Below are 17,920 nucleotides of genomic sequence, written 5' to 3' on the forward strand. Positions count from 1 at the left end.
TCCCATGATAGTTTCCTATTCTCATTGCTAACTCACCTTTCATCCGTATATTTGTTTCTTTCACCCACAAATTCAACCATGCCCAAGCCCCCTGGTATGTCTAACGAGGAATACTGGGAGTACTATCAAAACCGTATGGCATTACATGAGCATGGAGCTAGGGATACAACCTCATCGAATTCAAGGTACACAATGAGGAATCACAACAATTCAATTAACCCACCACCTAAAGGGCAGGTGAATCCTTCTCGCATGGAGGTAAATATAAACCCTCTTGCCGCTCCTAGGGAGAAATTTTTTGATCCTCCGACCATTGACAAGGTCATCAAGAAACCTAAAACGATCGACAATGATCCTTATGGTGATAGTAGTGATGAAGATTTACCGACACCTGAAGTGTCGGAAGAGTCTTCTGGCACCGAAGATGAAGGACAAGGCTCAAATGAAGTTAAGGGTCCAGTTCACAAAGAGCCTAACAATGACTCACATGAAAACGACGACACATCTAAACCTAAAGCCAAGAAGAAGCTGTTGTTCTAGTTCATTTGTTGTTTAGCATTATTGATTTATTCATTATATTCAAATAAGCTTAGTCGTGAATTGTTTGTTTGTTTACCATGCTCACGTTGGTTCCACACTACCATCAAATGTTATCATTATTGTCCTGGGCAATAGAGTTTTTTTCATTATTTGTAAAGAGGAGCTCATGAATTTAGTCATTTTTGTATGTTTTGATGCACTTATATTGTTCCAAATGTAACAGTTCATGCAACCATTCATTTTTATCATGTCTTTTTTTTTGGTGTCGCTAACTACGCCAAAGGCATAAGAAGCTTGTAGCCATGATCGTGCACAACCTGTGGCCTCCGCAAACCCCACTCCAACGACCGAAAGAAAAAAAAACTGCACATAACCAGTGTAGGCGTCAAGTAGTTTATAGATTCGTCCGATTAAAAGCTAGAGTACAACCCTGGAGCTCAACTGAACTGGGAATATGTAACCGGCCACTTTTTTGCGCATGTAATTCACGAATAACCCAACATACAAAAATGTAATTCAAAAAATCTTCATATGTTCATGTGTACAACACCTCATGTCATAAAAGTAGACAAGTCGTTTCTATGCAACCGACATTACATGGATCAAATATAAACTGTCAAGCCCACTGTAGCCTCTTGAGGTGCTGCCTTGAGTAACAACACTACACAATCTGACGCTAAATCACTTATCTGTGGATCTGAATTGCCAACTAGCTCAAGAAAAATACCCATGTTGCCACCGAAGTCGCGTATATCCATGACACAAGTTTGTTGATCAACAGCAATGCTCATGCTGAAGGCACTGTCAACAAGAAGTGCTGGGTTTTTGGAGAGGGCGATACTTCTGTTGCTGCCAGTGCCACGAATAATGAAAGCTCTGCAGAGTTCCAGGGTTGGTTCAAGAAAATCATCCATGTCTTTTGCATCAACAAACTCAAGTAGGTTCCCTATTCTTCTAACAACTTGAAGCTGAGAAAGAATATGGGTGTCCATCTCAGGTGCTGATGCCAGGGCAAAGCAAAGCTTGACATTGCTTACATTTGCATTTGACAGAACTCCTAGCAAAAATTCAAAACACTGGGATACTGTTGCTTTGTGCAGAATATTAGCGACTTATAATTTAGAAAGGAGGGAGTATTATTTTTGAAGTACCCAGTTAGGCAATTACAAGTAGCAAGTGCAAACCAACAATGTTGTATTTTGTATGCATTGATATATACAGTCAGTACTTGCTAACTTAAACAGATTGGTTACAATTTCTTAACCACATAAATACATGGCATGCACTGTATGTCCTTTTAGAGATAATGAAAATTGCATGCAATAACTAAATTGACGAGCAAGAAACCTGTTCAAGCAAGCCCTTCAGGTCTCCACCAACGCAATACTCCAACACTAACCAGAAATGTGCAGAGGTCTCGTACCTGGGGAAGAAAAGTACGATATAAGTATGCTATGTACTGGGCTGGTCACATTAAAGAGCCAAAGAGGTAAAAGGCCATCAACCTATTACCAAACTAGAAATCGTTGTCGCATTGCAAGATCAGAGAAGCTGAATCTATAATCTAAATAACTCAAACACCCAAGAACCTTACCAAGAGTAAAATTTCAGGACATTGGCATGATCTAAGGAATGGAGCATCCGAACCTGCAAAGATAAATTCAAAAGCAAAATTAGTATGAAGGAACAGAACTAGAACTAAACAAGTACAAGCATGCCAATAGTTGTACAATAATGCTCCCAGAAATGAGTTCTCGATCTAAAACTAAAGCATGACAAATTGATCTCCTAGACAGCAACACCTTACAACATTCTTAACCTTCACTGTTAAGATAACGGCGTACCGAGGAAAACAAGTGACACAAAAGGTATTCTTCTTCATAAGAAAGAAACAGGCATACTCTAGACCACACAACGCATCATCATCATAAGCAAACGCAGACTGTATTATTGTAACATGTTTCACATGGGCATTTTATCAGTAATTAGGCACTTGAAATATAAAATAAACCAGCCTAACTGTCAGCAATTTAAGGAATGGTAAGCCCTGCCAAATATATAGTTCTGCAGAGACAGTGAAGGAACAAGACATGCTTGCTAATGCAGTCAAGGATATCAGTGTGTTGCTTAAGGTCCTAATAGCTATAGCTCTGTGTAGGCTGGTTGTAATGATTTGCAATCTAGTTGTTTTTCTTTTCAAGTAAATCTAGTAGTGATGAAAATATTGTAGTTGCTGAAACTGCTCAAGGAAATGTAAAAACGATGAAATTCAGTTATGAAGTTATTTTGTTATCCAACTAGCTTAATTGCATACATGTCATTTGTAATCCAGTTCACATGCAAACATATCTTACAAAAAGTTGACATGCAAACATACTCACATATTTTTCATACACAAAGTTGTCATCCAGTTCACTACATGCACCCATGCACTATGACCATGCCTATTAAACAACAATTATCAGCTTTGGGATTCAAGAGCATATGAGCATCAGGTGGTCAGACATGCAATTGTCAAAAGCATACCACAGTTATTAACAGTAAGAAACCTTAAATCTATAATATCAACAAGTGCATATATAGATCAAGATAGATAAATCATAAAAACAATACCAAATTTATGACTGGTGGAGACAGTGATAAGTCCAAAAAGTGTAGAGCATTGTCCAGCATACCATTTTCGTGATACCGGCATGCCACTGTTGCTGATGGAGTGCAGAAGAAGACGTCTAGTACTGGTGGAAAGCTAACTAAAATGACAAAAATAAAAAATAACTAGTGATAATGGTTTCGAAGCTACAGCCGGGATAAATTAAATGTGTAAAATTGGAAAATTAGCAAGGCAGAAAAAGAAGTTAATTTTCCAAGGAAACAAATGCAATATTTATACTCTTGTAAATCTTCAACCATAATTAAGCACACAAAAAGATCAGTAATAGTAGAAGAAACTACCTATGTGAGTAATCATGGGGAGTAGATGGAGGATGCTTTGATGGAGAACGCCTGAGATCTGCATGAAAAACAAAGATTGAGAAAAGAACATAAATAAGTTCTCCTGGCCTCTGTATTAGCTGAATGGATTACAGTTGAACATGATTCCATCCAATTTTTTTTTATGCATCAAACCTGATAAGCACAACATAGCATGTATATTGTTTTGATGGTTCTAAATTTACAAAAGCTACTGATATGAACAAAAAGGCAAGACAGAACTACTCAATGCCTTGCTCAAAAGCTACATAGTGTAATGCAGTGTCCAAAAGTGTGACCAGCTAATTTTGTTGCATCTAAAATAACTTGGCTTCATCCTTAGAGTTTCCTGTTGCTTCTTCACTTGCCACCTTGGTCGTCTTGATCTCCTAACCTGGCTTGGAATTAGTTGTGGATGAACTTCTCTTCTTGGAAAAGTGATGTTGGACAAAATAAATGCACGTTCTGGGAGTGGACCTTGAGGCTGTGAAGGATTAGAATGACGAGCATCGTCAGGAATAAAGCTGCCTTCCACTAATAAAAGAGAGGATGGAAAGAAGGATGGAACTCTCCAATATGGAATTGAAGAAGCTCAGGAGGAGCATGGACTTTGTTGGCAGTATGAAAGGCTAGATATTGTAGCATTTCTGCCCTCATCTCCTTTGATCGATCCTACAAGGAAAAAAGGTTAGACAGAACAAAAAATAAAATGAGGGATATATTAACAAAAAAAGGATTCATACCGGATCTATAGTAGTGTGCAGAGAACCATGGCCCTCACCGTCATAGAACTCAATAAACTTCATGGAGAATATGCCAGAGTCGCAGATATTATTTTGAAATGGAACCCGAATTGGTACACGTCTCCAGTTTGCAAATTGGGGGAATTTGCAGGGTGCAGCTAAAGATAGTGTAGCACTAAGGCGTTCCATGAGTATTTGGCCCATAGGTGAATGATATGTATCCCATGTCACCTCATTGTTAGAAGTATAGTTCAGTGAGTCTAGGACATCGACACGGGATTGGCCAAGATTGATACAATATACAGACCAGTGACTAAGATGTAAAACCGGAAGAAATATCTGCAAGAAGTGTATACGAAAGAAACACGATTTTAGCAGTATAGTACTGGGATGAAAGCAAGAAAGAAAAAAAATGTACTCGTGATACACATACCATCTTTGCCTTTTGTAAGTCAGTCGTGGGGAGGCATCGCTTGATAGTTTCTAGTACAATGTCCTGGCTGCACTGAGACTGAGTTTTGTGAATACTAAAGGAGTCTGACTTAAGAATATCATGTACAGTATGATAGGATTGTTATCAATGTTGTAATCAAAAAATAAAATTTGAAATGATTAGTTTGAAAAATGAGGGAGACGTACCGAGACAAGAGGTTGTAAGAATATTCTAAACCCATGGCATTCAGGACAAACATTAAAGTCATCTTCAGCTATGCATTTGACAAATGCATCCATGAACACGGGGTCTATGAATTTGCCAATACCAAAGGAAAGTGTAATATCTCGGCCAGTCAATGACTCTGTCCCAAAGTGCATCAAAGTTTTCCTGAATGGAATTCAATAAGCATTCTGGAGTATGGAAGGAAAAGAATGAAAGCTTGAAAATGAAATCAGAATGAACCTTTTAAATGGAGAGTCATCTGCACAAAGGAAGGCATGCATACGCAAAGAAAACTCCAAATTGGGTGGAGGACGAGACAGAATGCCATGCTTGAAGGGTGAATAAAATTTGGATGGCTTCTTGGTTAGTCTCTTTCCAGGAAACTTGAACATAGGCAGATCATCTAGAATCGGCCACTTTAATGCAGAAGTGGTGTCTTTCCCGATTGTTTTTAGACTGCATGCTTCAGAAAGTTCAGGAGCATAAGGAGAATTATGCTGAGAACGGGAGTGGTGGGAGGCAGATGAAGTAGGAATAGTTTCAGTATAGGAGAAGCCTTGTGGCTAAAAGAAGAAAAAAAGAAAAGATAAGATTCTTGATCAATATAATTTAAAACTCAAAATAAAAGGCTTTAGATTTATCGAGAGAACAAGAAGCTAAGTCAGTAAAATAGCAATGAAATAATAGTGTGCATGTTTAAAATCAAAAGAGGGGCTGACATTGAAATTGGAATTGAGACATACATGACTAACTGAATAACAAATAGGAAAATGAAAATAAGGTGTGGTGGACAAATAATTGAATGTTCAAATAAAAACAGTAGAATAGTAAAAGAAAATTGGTTTGCAAGTTCAAATCAAATGAAGGGTGCTGTCGACATTGACATGTCAATGAAAATGACTGCACTAAGTACAAAACAAAAGGAATCCCTTTTCTGATGAATCAGAGAACAAATGATTTGTGGGAGTAAAAAGTTATCTAACAGCATGCAGGATGGTGCCAAAAACACAAGCATGTATACAAAACTAATGTTATTGAATTAACAGATAGGTGCACTTACATGAATAATTCGGCCTCTATGTAAAGGAGCATCATTTTGTACCAACTCAGTCTACCAAAAAGAGAAAAATCAGGAAACTAGTAACAGATGCCACCTCAGCAATATTCAAACTAAGGAAATGATAGATGCGGTATAAAAGTAATTTAGTTGTTAATTTAAAAAGAAGGGTGGAATGAGTTTTGGAAGAACGTTAGACGGACTCACATCTGTACGGCTGGTCACAATAGACGATGATTGTTGATGGCCTGATTGGTCCATTGTTGACAAAAAAAAGTGGGGAATAATCGAACCCATAGGCTGAAAGTACAAAGGATGAAAAATAACAGACATAAAATTGAGGGAAAAACTATGAAACAAAAAGACAAGCATGGTAACCGTGTGGAGAAGGTGTTGGGCTGCAGTCGTCCAAGGTGGTGCTTCGTAATGGAGCCATAATCAAAGTGTGAACTGGACTGTTAGGATGAACAGTAGGATCATTTGTGACAATGAAGGAACCTGTGTGGACGAAAAGGAAATAAAATATATAATTTTAGTTTGCTGTAAGAACTAAATTATAAACAGGAAAAGGAGGCCGTGGACATACCTGAGGTGGGAAAAGAGTTAGGAGCATGAGAGAAAACTGAAGTATCAGTCAAGAGAAATCATAATAAAGGATAGTAAAAAAGTGATGCAGTTAGCACAATGGAACAATAGTCGAAAATATGAAGAAAAGCAAACTATGAGGGGTGCACCAAAAACATCTTTTGAAGAGGTGCGCATCGGTGCAGTTGATGGACGAGGTAAGTCCTCAGAAATGTGAGGGGGTGAAACTACACAATGAACAGGGGAGCCAAATGGGCCTGTCGGTGAAGTGGGGTTAAATGAACTAGGACCTACAAATGTAGAAGACATGAAACATAACGAAAATGACATAACAAAACAAATAGAAATAGAAAAAAGAATGGAGATAAAAAAAAACATGCAATCGGGGAAGTAGACAATACCTGGAATGTTGCGAACGGGTGATTGTTCATCAATCTGGCTCCGAAGTAAAGTACCAGCAGAAACAAAGCTACTATGAGAATAAATCTCATGACCTGGGCATAAATGGAAAAAATGTGTGACTATATTTGATACGTAGCAATAAGACACAGGGTGAGATAACGAATTTATCAACTAAAGCAAGAGTTTGCCTGGCATTGAAGGCGGGGTACAATGGGCTGATTCACGGGTACCATGATCGTTGCGTGTATGCATTGTCCTAGAAGTGTCACTTGGAATGTTGGTGTCACGGGTTTGTGATGCCACGAGTTGATGAATGAATGGACGACACTGATCAGCTAATCGAAACTGGGCTCTCACAATGTTTGCAATAGAATTCTCAATGGACCTTTTGTTCTGAGAGAGTGTGTGATCAAACTCAGAAAAAAAACCCCGTACTCTCTCTCTATGCGAGCCAATCAGATCATCTAGCGGCTCAAATAACAAATCCAGGAGGCATGGGATGTCTAAATTAGGTATTCCTGCCGTAGGAACATTTAAGTTATGACAAGGAGCACCACGGACATCTGCAGCAGCATAGCAGGTGGTACTCCATGGCTTGAACTGTTAGAGATAGCATTGAAGTGAAGAAAACAAGCTTCTTAATAATATGGTTGTAAAGAAGAAAAGGAATAGAACAGATAAGATAGCTGACTCACAGGTTGGACACCAAAAGTATGTGCACCCTGAGTGGTTATAATTGTATCAGCAACAGTTAAGCGATCTATTAGAGCATTATCATAAAAGGTGAGGCGTGGAGTCGAAGTCCAGTCCACCAATGAGACAGGGTGGTCAATATTGTCCAGATAGTATACCTGTTGACAAAAAAGAAGGGGTGAAAAAAACTGGCACAGCCATACATTGTTATGTGGTAGGAAAGCTGCAAAAAATAAATAAGAAGATGAATGGATGAAAAGAAATTTACTAGCAGGAAAATGGCACAGCCATATATGTTTTGATTGAGTTGATTTTTGTCACGATCGTGCCAGCTGCGAACAGCTATCTGGAGATCATTGAATACAGCCTGGGACCAGTCAACAACTCCGAACAATTGGTGATCCATTGTCCTCTTGATGTCAACTGAACCAATGGTGTTACTGCTGCTGGGAAGTAGAAACCTATTGCAGAGTATCATGAAGAAGCATCTCTTCATGAGAGGGTTCATATTTCCCTTTAAGATCTCTTGTTGCAGGTTTGATATATGTATGTCACAATCTTTAGTGAGACTTTGGTTACGATCAGAGATAAGCTGCTAGCGAAATATGATACCTTCCTTCCATGAGTATTGCTTGAAGTTTTCACCACGTATAGGCAAACCAAGAACCATGCTAATTATTTGTGGGGTGATCGAAAGGACCTTGCCTGCACCAATCCTAATTAGCATACGATCAGGGTCAGTGTGGTCTAATAGCCAAGTTAGCAGATTCTTGTTCTCTACAGCATCGATCTTCATTCTCAGCAAATGACCAAACCCATCAGCTTCGATAGCAGCATATTGCTGTGGATTCAACAAGTTAGTGGTGAAAATAACATCTCTGGGATTGCACCGAACATTAACAATGGAAGAACGGCTAGTAGCTCTCTTTTTCCTTTGTCTTGCCTGGGACAAATAACAAGAATTTTAGAAATAGTAAGTACAAGAATGGACAAAAAAGAAGAGACACTCGGAATTCTGAGAAGCACTGTAGAAATGATAAACTGATACATGGGTAGTCGAGAAGAAGACAGATTTAAAAAAAACTAATAATTGGGGAAAGGGATGTAGGAATGATAAACTAATGCAGGGGTAGTGTAGCTGAAAAAAAAATTGTAGGGGTAGTAGAAAGCAAAAAAGATATAGAAAAGTAAAGATTTAGCAACAAAGACATGATAGTAGATTTGGGGTATATTGAAGGAAAAAACAAACTAGTGATACATACGAAGAGGAGCTTTAGAATGATAACTCTTATGAAAAGAAAGTGCAGAAGTAAATAAATGGTATACACCTCTGTACATGCACCGGTTGACAATCCTGCTCGTGTTTGCCTAGTTTTCCTCGGACCAACATCCTTAGATTTGTCGATGTGTGAGGATGAACGGGTGTTGGGAATGGGCATGAAGTCGTCATCATCACTGTCGTGACCAGCTGCAGAAGGCAACACATGCTCTGGTCGAATATGATGCTCAAACCTTTAAAAAAGCCACGAAAAGATAAACTTTAACAACAAACTAAGAATTAACATTAATCAGTAATTCTCGAAAATAAATACAATTATAGTAAATTGAAACACATATGAACCTCTCTTGCGAGCTCTCAAAAACCACCCTCTTAAGGTTACACGGGACCCTATCCACAGTACGCCGAGCAGCATGAGTCCTACAAAAAAAATAGGAAAAAATGAACCATGAACTTATGAAAAAAATAAAACCAGGGATACGTTTACATAGGGGATAGAAGAAGCAGATTTATGTGCAGCATGTTTGTACGGAAAATACAAATTGGAAGAGTACACTGATATGTCTCAGACGATTATGATTGGTGGGAAATTTGGTACACAAGATTGTAAACAGTACCTTCTCTGAGAGTGGTCACGAGAAGTAGGTGGTAAAGCAGGGTTCTTAGAAGGGGGATGACTTGCATCTGAATACCAAAAGGACCAGAAAAGGAAAATAATAAACAACAAAGGTAGATGATTTTAAGAATAGAAAAATTTTGTGAGCTTTCGGAACAAGATGAAAAGTGTTAATTAACAAAAGGACAAGCCGAAGTGGAATCAAAAGAACAATGAAAATTTAAGATAGCAAAATTTAAAATCCATGAATATTAAATTATTCTCAAATTATGTGTACATACATCTGATCATATAAATATAAATAAAAAATCATAAACAAGATTAGATAAGCTGTAAATGAATGTATCTAATTTTGTCTAGTGATTTGTAAAATACTAACTCCATACTGCAACAGATTAAAATTATAGTACAGTCATTCCCCTTTGCACCTCTATTTCGTGAAGCCGATGGAGAGGTTCTACCAGGAGAGGAGGGTAACCTCTCGTCTTGTCGCAAAGGGACCTCATACCTAAATGGGAAATGATCAGATTAACTGAGAGGAAATCAGATACAACAAATGGAAAAGGTCACTAAAATTAAAAAAAAATGTACTGACCGCTGTTGAGTTCTCTCAAATACAAGCCTTTTTGGGTTGTCAGGCATCTTATCAACTAACTCCAACCTAATTCTGAAGTCAATGATTTAGAATGCATTTAGAATACTGCATTCGTATACTCTACAACTTAAAATTACAAGCTGACTCCACAGAACAATGTAGTTGCAACTGCTGAGTCAATGTGAATGTATAAAAATAAAAAAATATATAACATAATGGGAATATGAAACAAAGAACCTTTTAGTTGACGAATCAGGACCTTTTCCAGCATGGGCATCCTCTGCAAATGCAGAATAAATAGAATTGCTTTATTAAACTATAATGACACCATAAATAAAAAATACATGTATGATATGAACAAAAAAAACAATGCAAAGATGAATCAATGTGTGTGGTTTAATCTGTCTTATGTCTTCTTTTTATTAAGACACTAATTGAGTATGAGGCATACACGCGTGCACGAAAACACACAACACTCTACCATCACGACCCATGTACATGTGCTAGTAAACCCAATACGATTTTATCAGAGGTATCGAAGGTCTCACAGAGTGTGGGTACATGCTTTGCAACTGAATACTGATTTCTGCACCAAGTCAGGCTGGTGGGCTGAGTGCACACCCGAACTGATAAAAATGAAGACCTTGATGTTGTGACCTAAACACTTCCAAAAGTAAGCTGCCTAGCCTGCTTGCTATTTGTAGAATGCCACATAAAAATCGCGTGTAGGATATCTTGTCAAGTTCATATCCATGTATATAACCATCTAACTTGTGAGACTATAACGATAGGAAGTTTTTGTGCCTCTACCTCATGCTTACGACTGAAGTTATATATTCTACTCAGAATTGAATTTGAAGGGTTCAAATTATAGATGCTATAAGACAAAATGTGTGGGGTGAGGCATTGTAGCTTCTTCAATTAAGAGGCTAAGAGGCTGAGTTTCTATCCTAAACCCACACGCTGTAAAAGGATATTAGAGCGGTCAGAGGCATTCATAATTTGATATCTGGGCCTGTACATTTCACAGATGATTTACTAATATAGTAAAGATCACTGGAGGTAGACAGCTTTGAGTAATGTCTGAACTCAGGGTAGATGTATTGCTGTGCAGTTTCTTGTGGATTTACTGTATTGTGTTTATTAATTCGAAGGTATTGAACGCATGAATACTGATGGGAGCACTTGTTGAACTACGAATACGTGATATGTTACTCTTTTCAAATGAAGCAGCTAGTTCATGATGGTAAATAAAATATTTCACATGGACATTGAGGGACCTGTGATTCTGATTAAAAACAAGTATGGAGAATATATTATTTCTTAAATACTGGATATCTGTAATTGATTGAAGCTGAATATAATATCATCTTAATGATGGTAAATAAAATATTTCACATGGAAATTGAGGGACCTGTGATTCTGATTAAACACAACTATGAAGAATAGATTATTTCTTAAAAACTGGATATAAGTAATTGATTGAGGCTGAATATAATATCATCTTCTAAAGTTCTAATATTGAAACAAACATTGATTTCAATGACTTCAGAGCAGCAAAGCATGGCGTATAGTTTCATACTTCCATAATGTGGTTGCCTTTTAACAAAGAGTACCCATATCAGGGAATCTAATAGTGAAACCAATTTGACAAAAATTAATGGGAACAACAAAGCGAGATACATGAATAAGGATATAAAGGAAACCTGAGGAACCAGGCGGCTCCATCCCAAATGATGCAAGCTCGGTAATCAACGAGTGTAATCGGCAATCAAGGGCCGGCGCGATGCGCCTGGGAATGCATAGTGCAGGGAACTGCTTCTTACAACGCGGAGCGGCAACACGGCAGGGCGGGACGCTTGAGAAGGCCAGCCGAGCACGTCCGGCCGGGCGGCGTGCTGCCTCTGCGACCGGGCGGCGCTGGGGGGAGGAACGGCGGGAGAGGCGTCGGGAGGGAGTTGCCGTCGATGGAAGGAAGACGGTGCCGCTTCCCCCGCTGACCACGAGCTCCAGGTGAGACGGCGTCGGAAGGAAGGAGCCGCGCCGGAGGGGTCAGGGGTGCGGCGCCGGTAGGGTTGCGGACGGAGCGAGCTGTTTTTTTTGGTGAAACGCCGAGCAGATTGGTATTGAACCACAGAGAACGTGGGCAGTGGGTTGGGGAGCGGTTCCAAAATCTGATTGCGAGCCGGGCCGGGTCATCGTAAAGGCCGGGCCGGGAGGCTGAGCCGGAAGGCCGCCCCAAACCCGACCCCTTGACGTAGGTGCCTGGCGCGCGGTGGGAAGCTCGGGTACTAATTAATATTCAGTACCCAGGGTATAATATAGAATATATATATATATATATAAGAAGCTACATACTAATCTACTAGTAAGAGCAGTCGATCCACTTGCTTAGATTTGAGCTCGTGACACAATTACCTAGCTACATGGCTGCAACTTGACAATATATTTCAAGAATTGAATTAACTAATTAATCTGGATTGAAGGAAATGAAATGAATTGGCACAACACAAACAAACAACTTGCATGCATCCTGATCGATCCGAGTAGTATCCAGCCAGTAGCTGGCGGCGCTGACCGGAATGGCACGCAGTATCATCAGCTGATCAGCCAGCTGCACAACTCATTCCGGCCGGTCTAGCTAACAAGACTTGAACGTTGACCAAAAGCTAAGCAGGCAGGCAAGAAACTAACTAGATAGGCCCCAGCTATAGGCTATTAATAAAAACAAAATGCAGACCATTTGTGTACATGCCATGCCTTGCCATTGATAATTACTACTAGGATCAGCAGCAACAGCCAATGCACTAGGAAGCCTGACAAGCTATGCTGTCAGCTAAGTGCAAGGTTCAGTCAGAGCAACAAACTTTGACGCCCATGCAGGCAGTTCAGTGTTTAGAAGCACTATTAGCCCTTGTTTAGTTCCACCCCAACTTCTAAAAAGTTGCTACAGTACCTGCCACATCGAATGTTTGCGGCCCGTGCATGGAGCATTAAATGTAGACGAAAAGAAAAACTAATTGCACAGTTTGATGGGAAATTGCGAGACGAACGTTTTGAGCCTAATTAGTCCATGTTTGAACACTATTTACCAAATAAAAACGAACGTGCTACAGTAACCCCAAGATCCAAATTCCTCCAACTAAACACAGCCTTAGTTTATTGAATGTACCAATGTACTACCATGAACTTTTGAGTACAAAGATACTCTTGCAGCAACGCAGGGGGTAACAAGCACATGAGAAAGAGACAGATGAACAATGTAGTACTACTGTCATTTTCAGTTCCTTGTACACATACACGCTACGATTCTGAGCAAGTCATGTAGTAGTAGATAGACAAATAAACACAACACTCTCTGACTGGCTGGTACCAGCAGGCAGCAGTACTATATGTTTAGTGGTACAGATTTCCAAATTAATGAAATGGATGGTTAGATAGCAATTGACCTAACTGGTGAGGATCTAAGTCAAACACATCAATACCCCAGGAGGCGATGAAACTATTGTAGGCATTACATAATAATTCCCTAACCATCAAAAGACTAGCTAGACACTTTGACAGCTTCGCAATTGCACACTGGATAGAATTGAGCTATACAAGAAAACAGGCAACAAGGAAAAAAAAGGGCATAGCACTAATCAGAGTTTTGTTAAGTGGAATTGAGCTATACATGATTTTGTGATTTTTGTGGTATGTGTCACAGAAAGGTTACCTAAAAAGTTATCAACTCGCAACAGTCTAACTGAAACTATACATGATTGTTGGCTAAATTGTCTTTTGGCTAAGTTGTTCTTGTTCCTAACTGAAACACAAACATTATCTTAACTTCTGAACTACATCGAATCTAGGAATGATTAATAGGACTGTGCATATTATATTTAGGTAGTAAAATCTATTGTAAGAACTTGTGTGCTTCTTCTGAAAATTCAGATTAAACTCATTTCCAATGAACTGGCCGTTTTAGTCAAATAGTTTATACACTTACTCTTCTTGGCTTCCTGCTCAGTGAACTGCTCATTCCAGAACACCACTACCACCATAAATTTTCTGCTATTAGTACTCTGACATTTTTAGAAGTAGCTGATAGCTAGTTATCTTTTGCCATGTTTTGTTTATATGATTTTGTTGGACACATAGCCATATCTCAAATGCCATTGCATTACTTATTCTGCATACTCTTCAGCCTACCACTTGATTCAGACTAACACCACTATACCGGTGATTCATTGGAAAACCAGAGGACCAGCTAGTGAAACAAAACATAGTAGCAACTGTACATAACACATAGCATTTCCTATTCCAGGTTTGAGAACTGCACTCACCATTTTCTTTTGTTATCACTTAAGTGCTACTACACATTTAATGAATGATTACAGATTTAGTAAGAATATTTCAACTAATTGCTATCTTACTAATTTGCTAAATTGCAGACATGTTCACTGAAAATAGGCAATAACGTGCTATCTTACTAAATCTAGAATATTCTTACAAAATAGCTACCATGTTCAATGGATGCCCACAACCACAAGTATTTATGGAAAGTCTAAAATAGGCAATAATGATATTGGGAGTTTGAGATGTATTAGCTTGACTTTTCTCAAATCTTCAGGTCTAAGGACAAAGACAATACTTGGTGCTAGGTTGGAGTCGACTTGCGTCATGCACAGCATCCGCACTGCAGGAGTCACACAGGAGTCAAGTCACTCCTGGCCACTCGTCCAGCATCGAGAAGCGGAGGTCAGTTGCGACTTGGGGTGAGCAGCAGTGCACCTCCCCTCTCCTTTACAGTGCCCCGGCAGCGTCTCAGACCACCTCCCTCTCCTTTAGACTCCTAGGACGAGACTTGGACTGCAGAGGCCAGGTCGTAGCAGCATATTGGGGGAGGGGGAGCCATTGATCGAGTACAGGAGGTCCAAGATGCAGACGGTGAGGCGGACTTGCGGCTACCGGACGACGCTCCAGGTGGCAGTGATTGGGCGGGATGAGCGGCTGGGATGGAGGCAGCCGGACGGCGCCCTAAGTGGCGCGGAGGGCGGCGGCCTGAGGGAGGCGCTCGGGCGGCGCGGAGTGCGACCTTCGTGCGGCGCGTAGGGAGTCCAGGTGGGGGAGGGCAGTGGGGCTGGTGGCGCGGAGCGAGGCGCTCGGGGTCTAAAACCCTAGCGGGTCGTGGAGATTGGGCAGCCTGACGGCGTCGGGAGGAAGAAGAGAGCACTCAACACTTAGGAAATTTCGGTCCCCGAGCGCCCGTGCTTATATACCCAGGACGATTTGTAGGGGCGGTTCCTGATCTAGCCGCCCCTACAAATGCATTTGTAGGGGTGGTTCCTGATCTAGCCGCCCCTACAAATATTTTCTATATTATTAAATTATTAATTCTGTATTTTTTATATCACAAAAACACAAAGTAAATGTATATAATATTTTGTATTATTCTATATATGCACAAATATATATAAAAACAATTGTAGTCAAAACAATATAGAAAACAAAAAAAAAATCAAAAATTAAAATTTTGAATTTTAAAACTTCGACTATAATTTTAGGACATTAAATGATCTAAAATGAAAATGTTGTAAATATAAAAGTTGTATAACTAATCAACATGTACAACTTTTATTTTGGTCATCTTGTCATGTGACTTTGTTTGAGTGATTCAAAATTTGAAATTCAAATAATTTCAACTTGAAACAACATTTTGAAAGAGTAAATGATTTCAGCTAAAAATCTCATGAATACCAAAGTTGTAGAACTCATCAATATGTACAACTTATATTTTGGTCATCTTTTTATTTGACCAAATTTGAACAGTTCAAATTTTGAATTTCAATAAATATCAACTTCAAATAAGATTTTGAAACCTTAAATGGTTTCAAATAAGAAAGTCATGAATATAAAAGTTGTTGAACTCATCACTATCTACAACTTTTATTTTAGTTACTTTTTTATATGATAAAGTATTAGTAAACATTGTTCACAAATTCACATATGACTCATAGTTTCATGAACTATACGAGAGACATATCGATTTGTGAACAATGTTTACTATCACTTTGTCAGATAAAGAAATGACCAAAATAAAAGTTATAGATATTGATGAGTTATACAACTTTGGTATTCATCACTTTTTCAGCTGAAATCATTTGGTATTTCAAAATCTTGTTAGAACTTGTCATTTTAAAAATTTGTAAATTTGAATTGTTCAAACTTTGTCAAATGAAAAGAATGACCAAATCAACATAGTAACTTGATAGGGCATGATTTTAGAAAATTTAAAAAAAATCATCATATTTGGAGTTAGTATGAGGGAGAAAGACTAGTTACAAATTTTACCCAGAGATTAAAAAGAAAAATCATAACTATTGATGATGATTAATGATGAAGAAGTGTGATTTCTCTTTTTAATCTGTGGCTGAAGCTTGTAATTAGTTTTCTCCCTCATACTAACTCCAAATGTGATGGTTTTTTTTCTAAATTTTTCTAAAATCGTGCCCTATTATTTTAGTCTGGTCATCTATCTTTGTCACTAATTTTGGACAATTCAAATTTTGAATTTTAGAAAATGACAACTTCAAACCTGATTTTCAACCATTAAATGATTTCAGTTGTAAAGGTGATGAATACCAAAGTTGTATAACTCGTTAAGATCTCCAAAGTTGTATGACGTCTCTCCGGAGGAGGTTCAATCTCCGGGGTGTTGTCATAAAATCTAAAGAACAATTTGTTGCGGTACTTGTGACTTGTCTTTAAGAAGCGCCGGTTCCTTAGGTAAACTATCTTCTTGGATGCATCTAGGAACACCCATGTAGTACCATCCAAGCAAACCAAGCATCCTGTCTTCCCTTTGATCTGTCCAGACAAAGCAAACAGCACCATTGATAGTAACAAATATTATTGCTCTACATATGAAGTCCTCCTTTCGAAATGCATCATACATCGGCTCCCCATATCTCCATAGCCTCTCCATTTCTTGCATTAAAGGCTCGAGAAACACGTCTATATCAATGCCTAGTTATTTAGGGCCAGAAATAAAAATAGTGAGGAGAAGGTACTTTCTTTTCTAACACAACCATGTTGGGATGTTGTACATGGTCAAGATCACTGGCCAAGTGTTGTGGTCGCTCATCCTCTCATTGAAGGGATTTATTCCATCGGTGCTCAAGCCAAACCGTATATTCCTTGGGTCATCGCTAAATTATTTGTGCTTCTCATCGATCCTTTGCCACTGACTACAATCAGCCGGGTGTGCAATCTTATCATCATCCACCTTGCGCTCATCATCCCACCATGTCATGAGTGCGGCTTCTTTAGGGTTTAGGAAGATACGTCTCAAGCGGTCGGTCACTGATAGGTACCACATTACCAAGGCAGGAATTCTTCTCTGCTTTGCATCGTTGCCTAATAGAGTATCCTCTGGGGGCTGAGATTCTTGTACCACCCTTTTCATACCCTTCTTATTCCTCTTTTTTCTGGGGAGGCTTCGTCCCCATGGTAAAGGTCATTGTTCTTGTACCGACTAACCCCACACTAGGGACATTTATATAGTGACTTAAACGTTTCGCCACGAAAAAGGATACAGTGGTTGGGGCATGCATGGATTTTTTCAATCCCCATTATCAATGGACTTATGACCTTCTTCGCTTGGTATGTGTTGGCGGGAACTGAGTTTGGTTGTGGCAGCACCCATGACAGGAGACGCAATAGATCATTGAAACTATAGTCTGACCAGTCGTACTTAGCCTTCAGGATGAGTAGCTCAAGCACATAACGTAGCAATGTCCA

General features: G+C 39.1%; 3 protein-coding genes and 1 long non-coding RNA gene across 4 annotated transcripts; all 4 read right to left on the bottom strand.

Moving 5' to 3' along the window:
• Positions 1–1,142: 1,142 nt before the first annotated feature.
• On the bottom strand, positions 1,143–1,822 carry LOC136489438 (serine/threonine-protein kinase RUNKEL-like). The gene is made up of 2 exons (XM_066486076.1): positions 1,816–1,822; positions 1,143–1,651 (listed from the first exon to the last, which is right to left on the bottom strand). Exons 1-2 carry the CDS (start codon positions 1,820–1,822, stop codon positions 1,143–1,145), a joined length of 516 nt encoding a protein of 171 aa, XP_066342173.1.
• Positions 1,823–3,730: 1,908 nt separating this feature from the next.
• On the bottom strand, positions 3,731–4,985 carry LOC136489439 (uncharacterized). The gene is made up of 4 exons (XM_066486077.1): positions 4,893–4,985; positions 4,687–4,764; positions 4,254–4,592; positions 3,731–4,182 (listed from the first exon to the last, which is right to left on the bottom strand). The coding sequence occupies exons 1-4, from the start codon at positions 4,983–4,985 to the stop codon at positions 4,045–4,047; spliced, it is 648 nt and encodes a 215-aa protein (XP_066342174.1). The 3' UTR covers positions 3,731–4,044.
• A 17-nt stretch (positions 4,986–5,002) lies between these two features.
• Positions 5,003–7,456, bottom strand: LOC136485524 (uncharacterized). Its single transcript, XR_010766466.1, has 7 exons — positions 7,144–7,456; positions 6,955–7,047; positions 6,555–6,843; positions 6,176–6,466; positions 5,972–6,022; positions 5,152–5,474; positions 5,003–5,076 (listed from the first exon to the last, which is right to left on the bottom strand). It is a non-coding gene; the product is annotated as an uncharacterized lncRNA (long non-coding RNA).
• Positions 7,457–7,963: 507 nt separating this feature from the next.
• Positions 7,964–10,071, bottom strand: LOC136489440 (uncharacterized; the record flags this gene model as incomplete). Its single annotated transcript, XM_066486078.1, has 6 exons — positions 7,964–8,109; positions 8,261–8,591; positions 8,977–9,160; positions 9,270–9,347; positions 9,545–9,611; positions 9,972–10,071. Coding segments are annotated over 6 exons (879 nt in total), but the record flags the coding sequence as incomplete, so codon positions are not given.
• Between the last annotated feature and the right edge of the window lie 7,849 nt (positions 10,072–17,920).

Source organism: Miscanthus floridulus, chromosome 10 (genome assembly GCF_019320115.1).
Source record: "Miscanthus floridulus cultivar M001 chromosome 10, ASM1932011v1, whole genome shotgun sequence".
In the NCBI taxonomy this organism is placed as follows: Eukaryota; Viridiplantae; Streptophyta; class Magnoliopsida; order Poales; family Poaceae; genus Miscanthus; species Miscanthus floridulus.

Bases quoted from the DNA above. Each gene is read 5' to 3' on its own strand.
- LOC136489439 (XM_066486077.1), bottom strand. From the start codon at position 4,985: ATGGATGCATTTGTCAAATGCATAGCTGAAGATGACTTTAATGTTTGT. The intron at 4,765-4,892 runs GTACGTCTCCCT...CACAAAACTCAG, and splicing joins TCTTACAACCTCTTGTCTCG to TCTCAGTGCAGCCAGGACAT. The intron at 4,593-4,686 runs GTATGTGTATCA...CACTTCTTGCAG, and splicing joins ACTTACAAAAGGCAAAGATG to ATATTTCTTCCGGTTTTACA.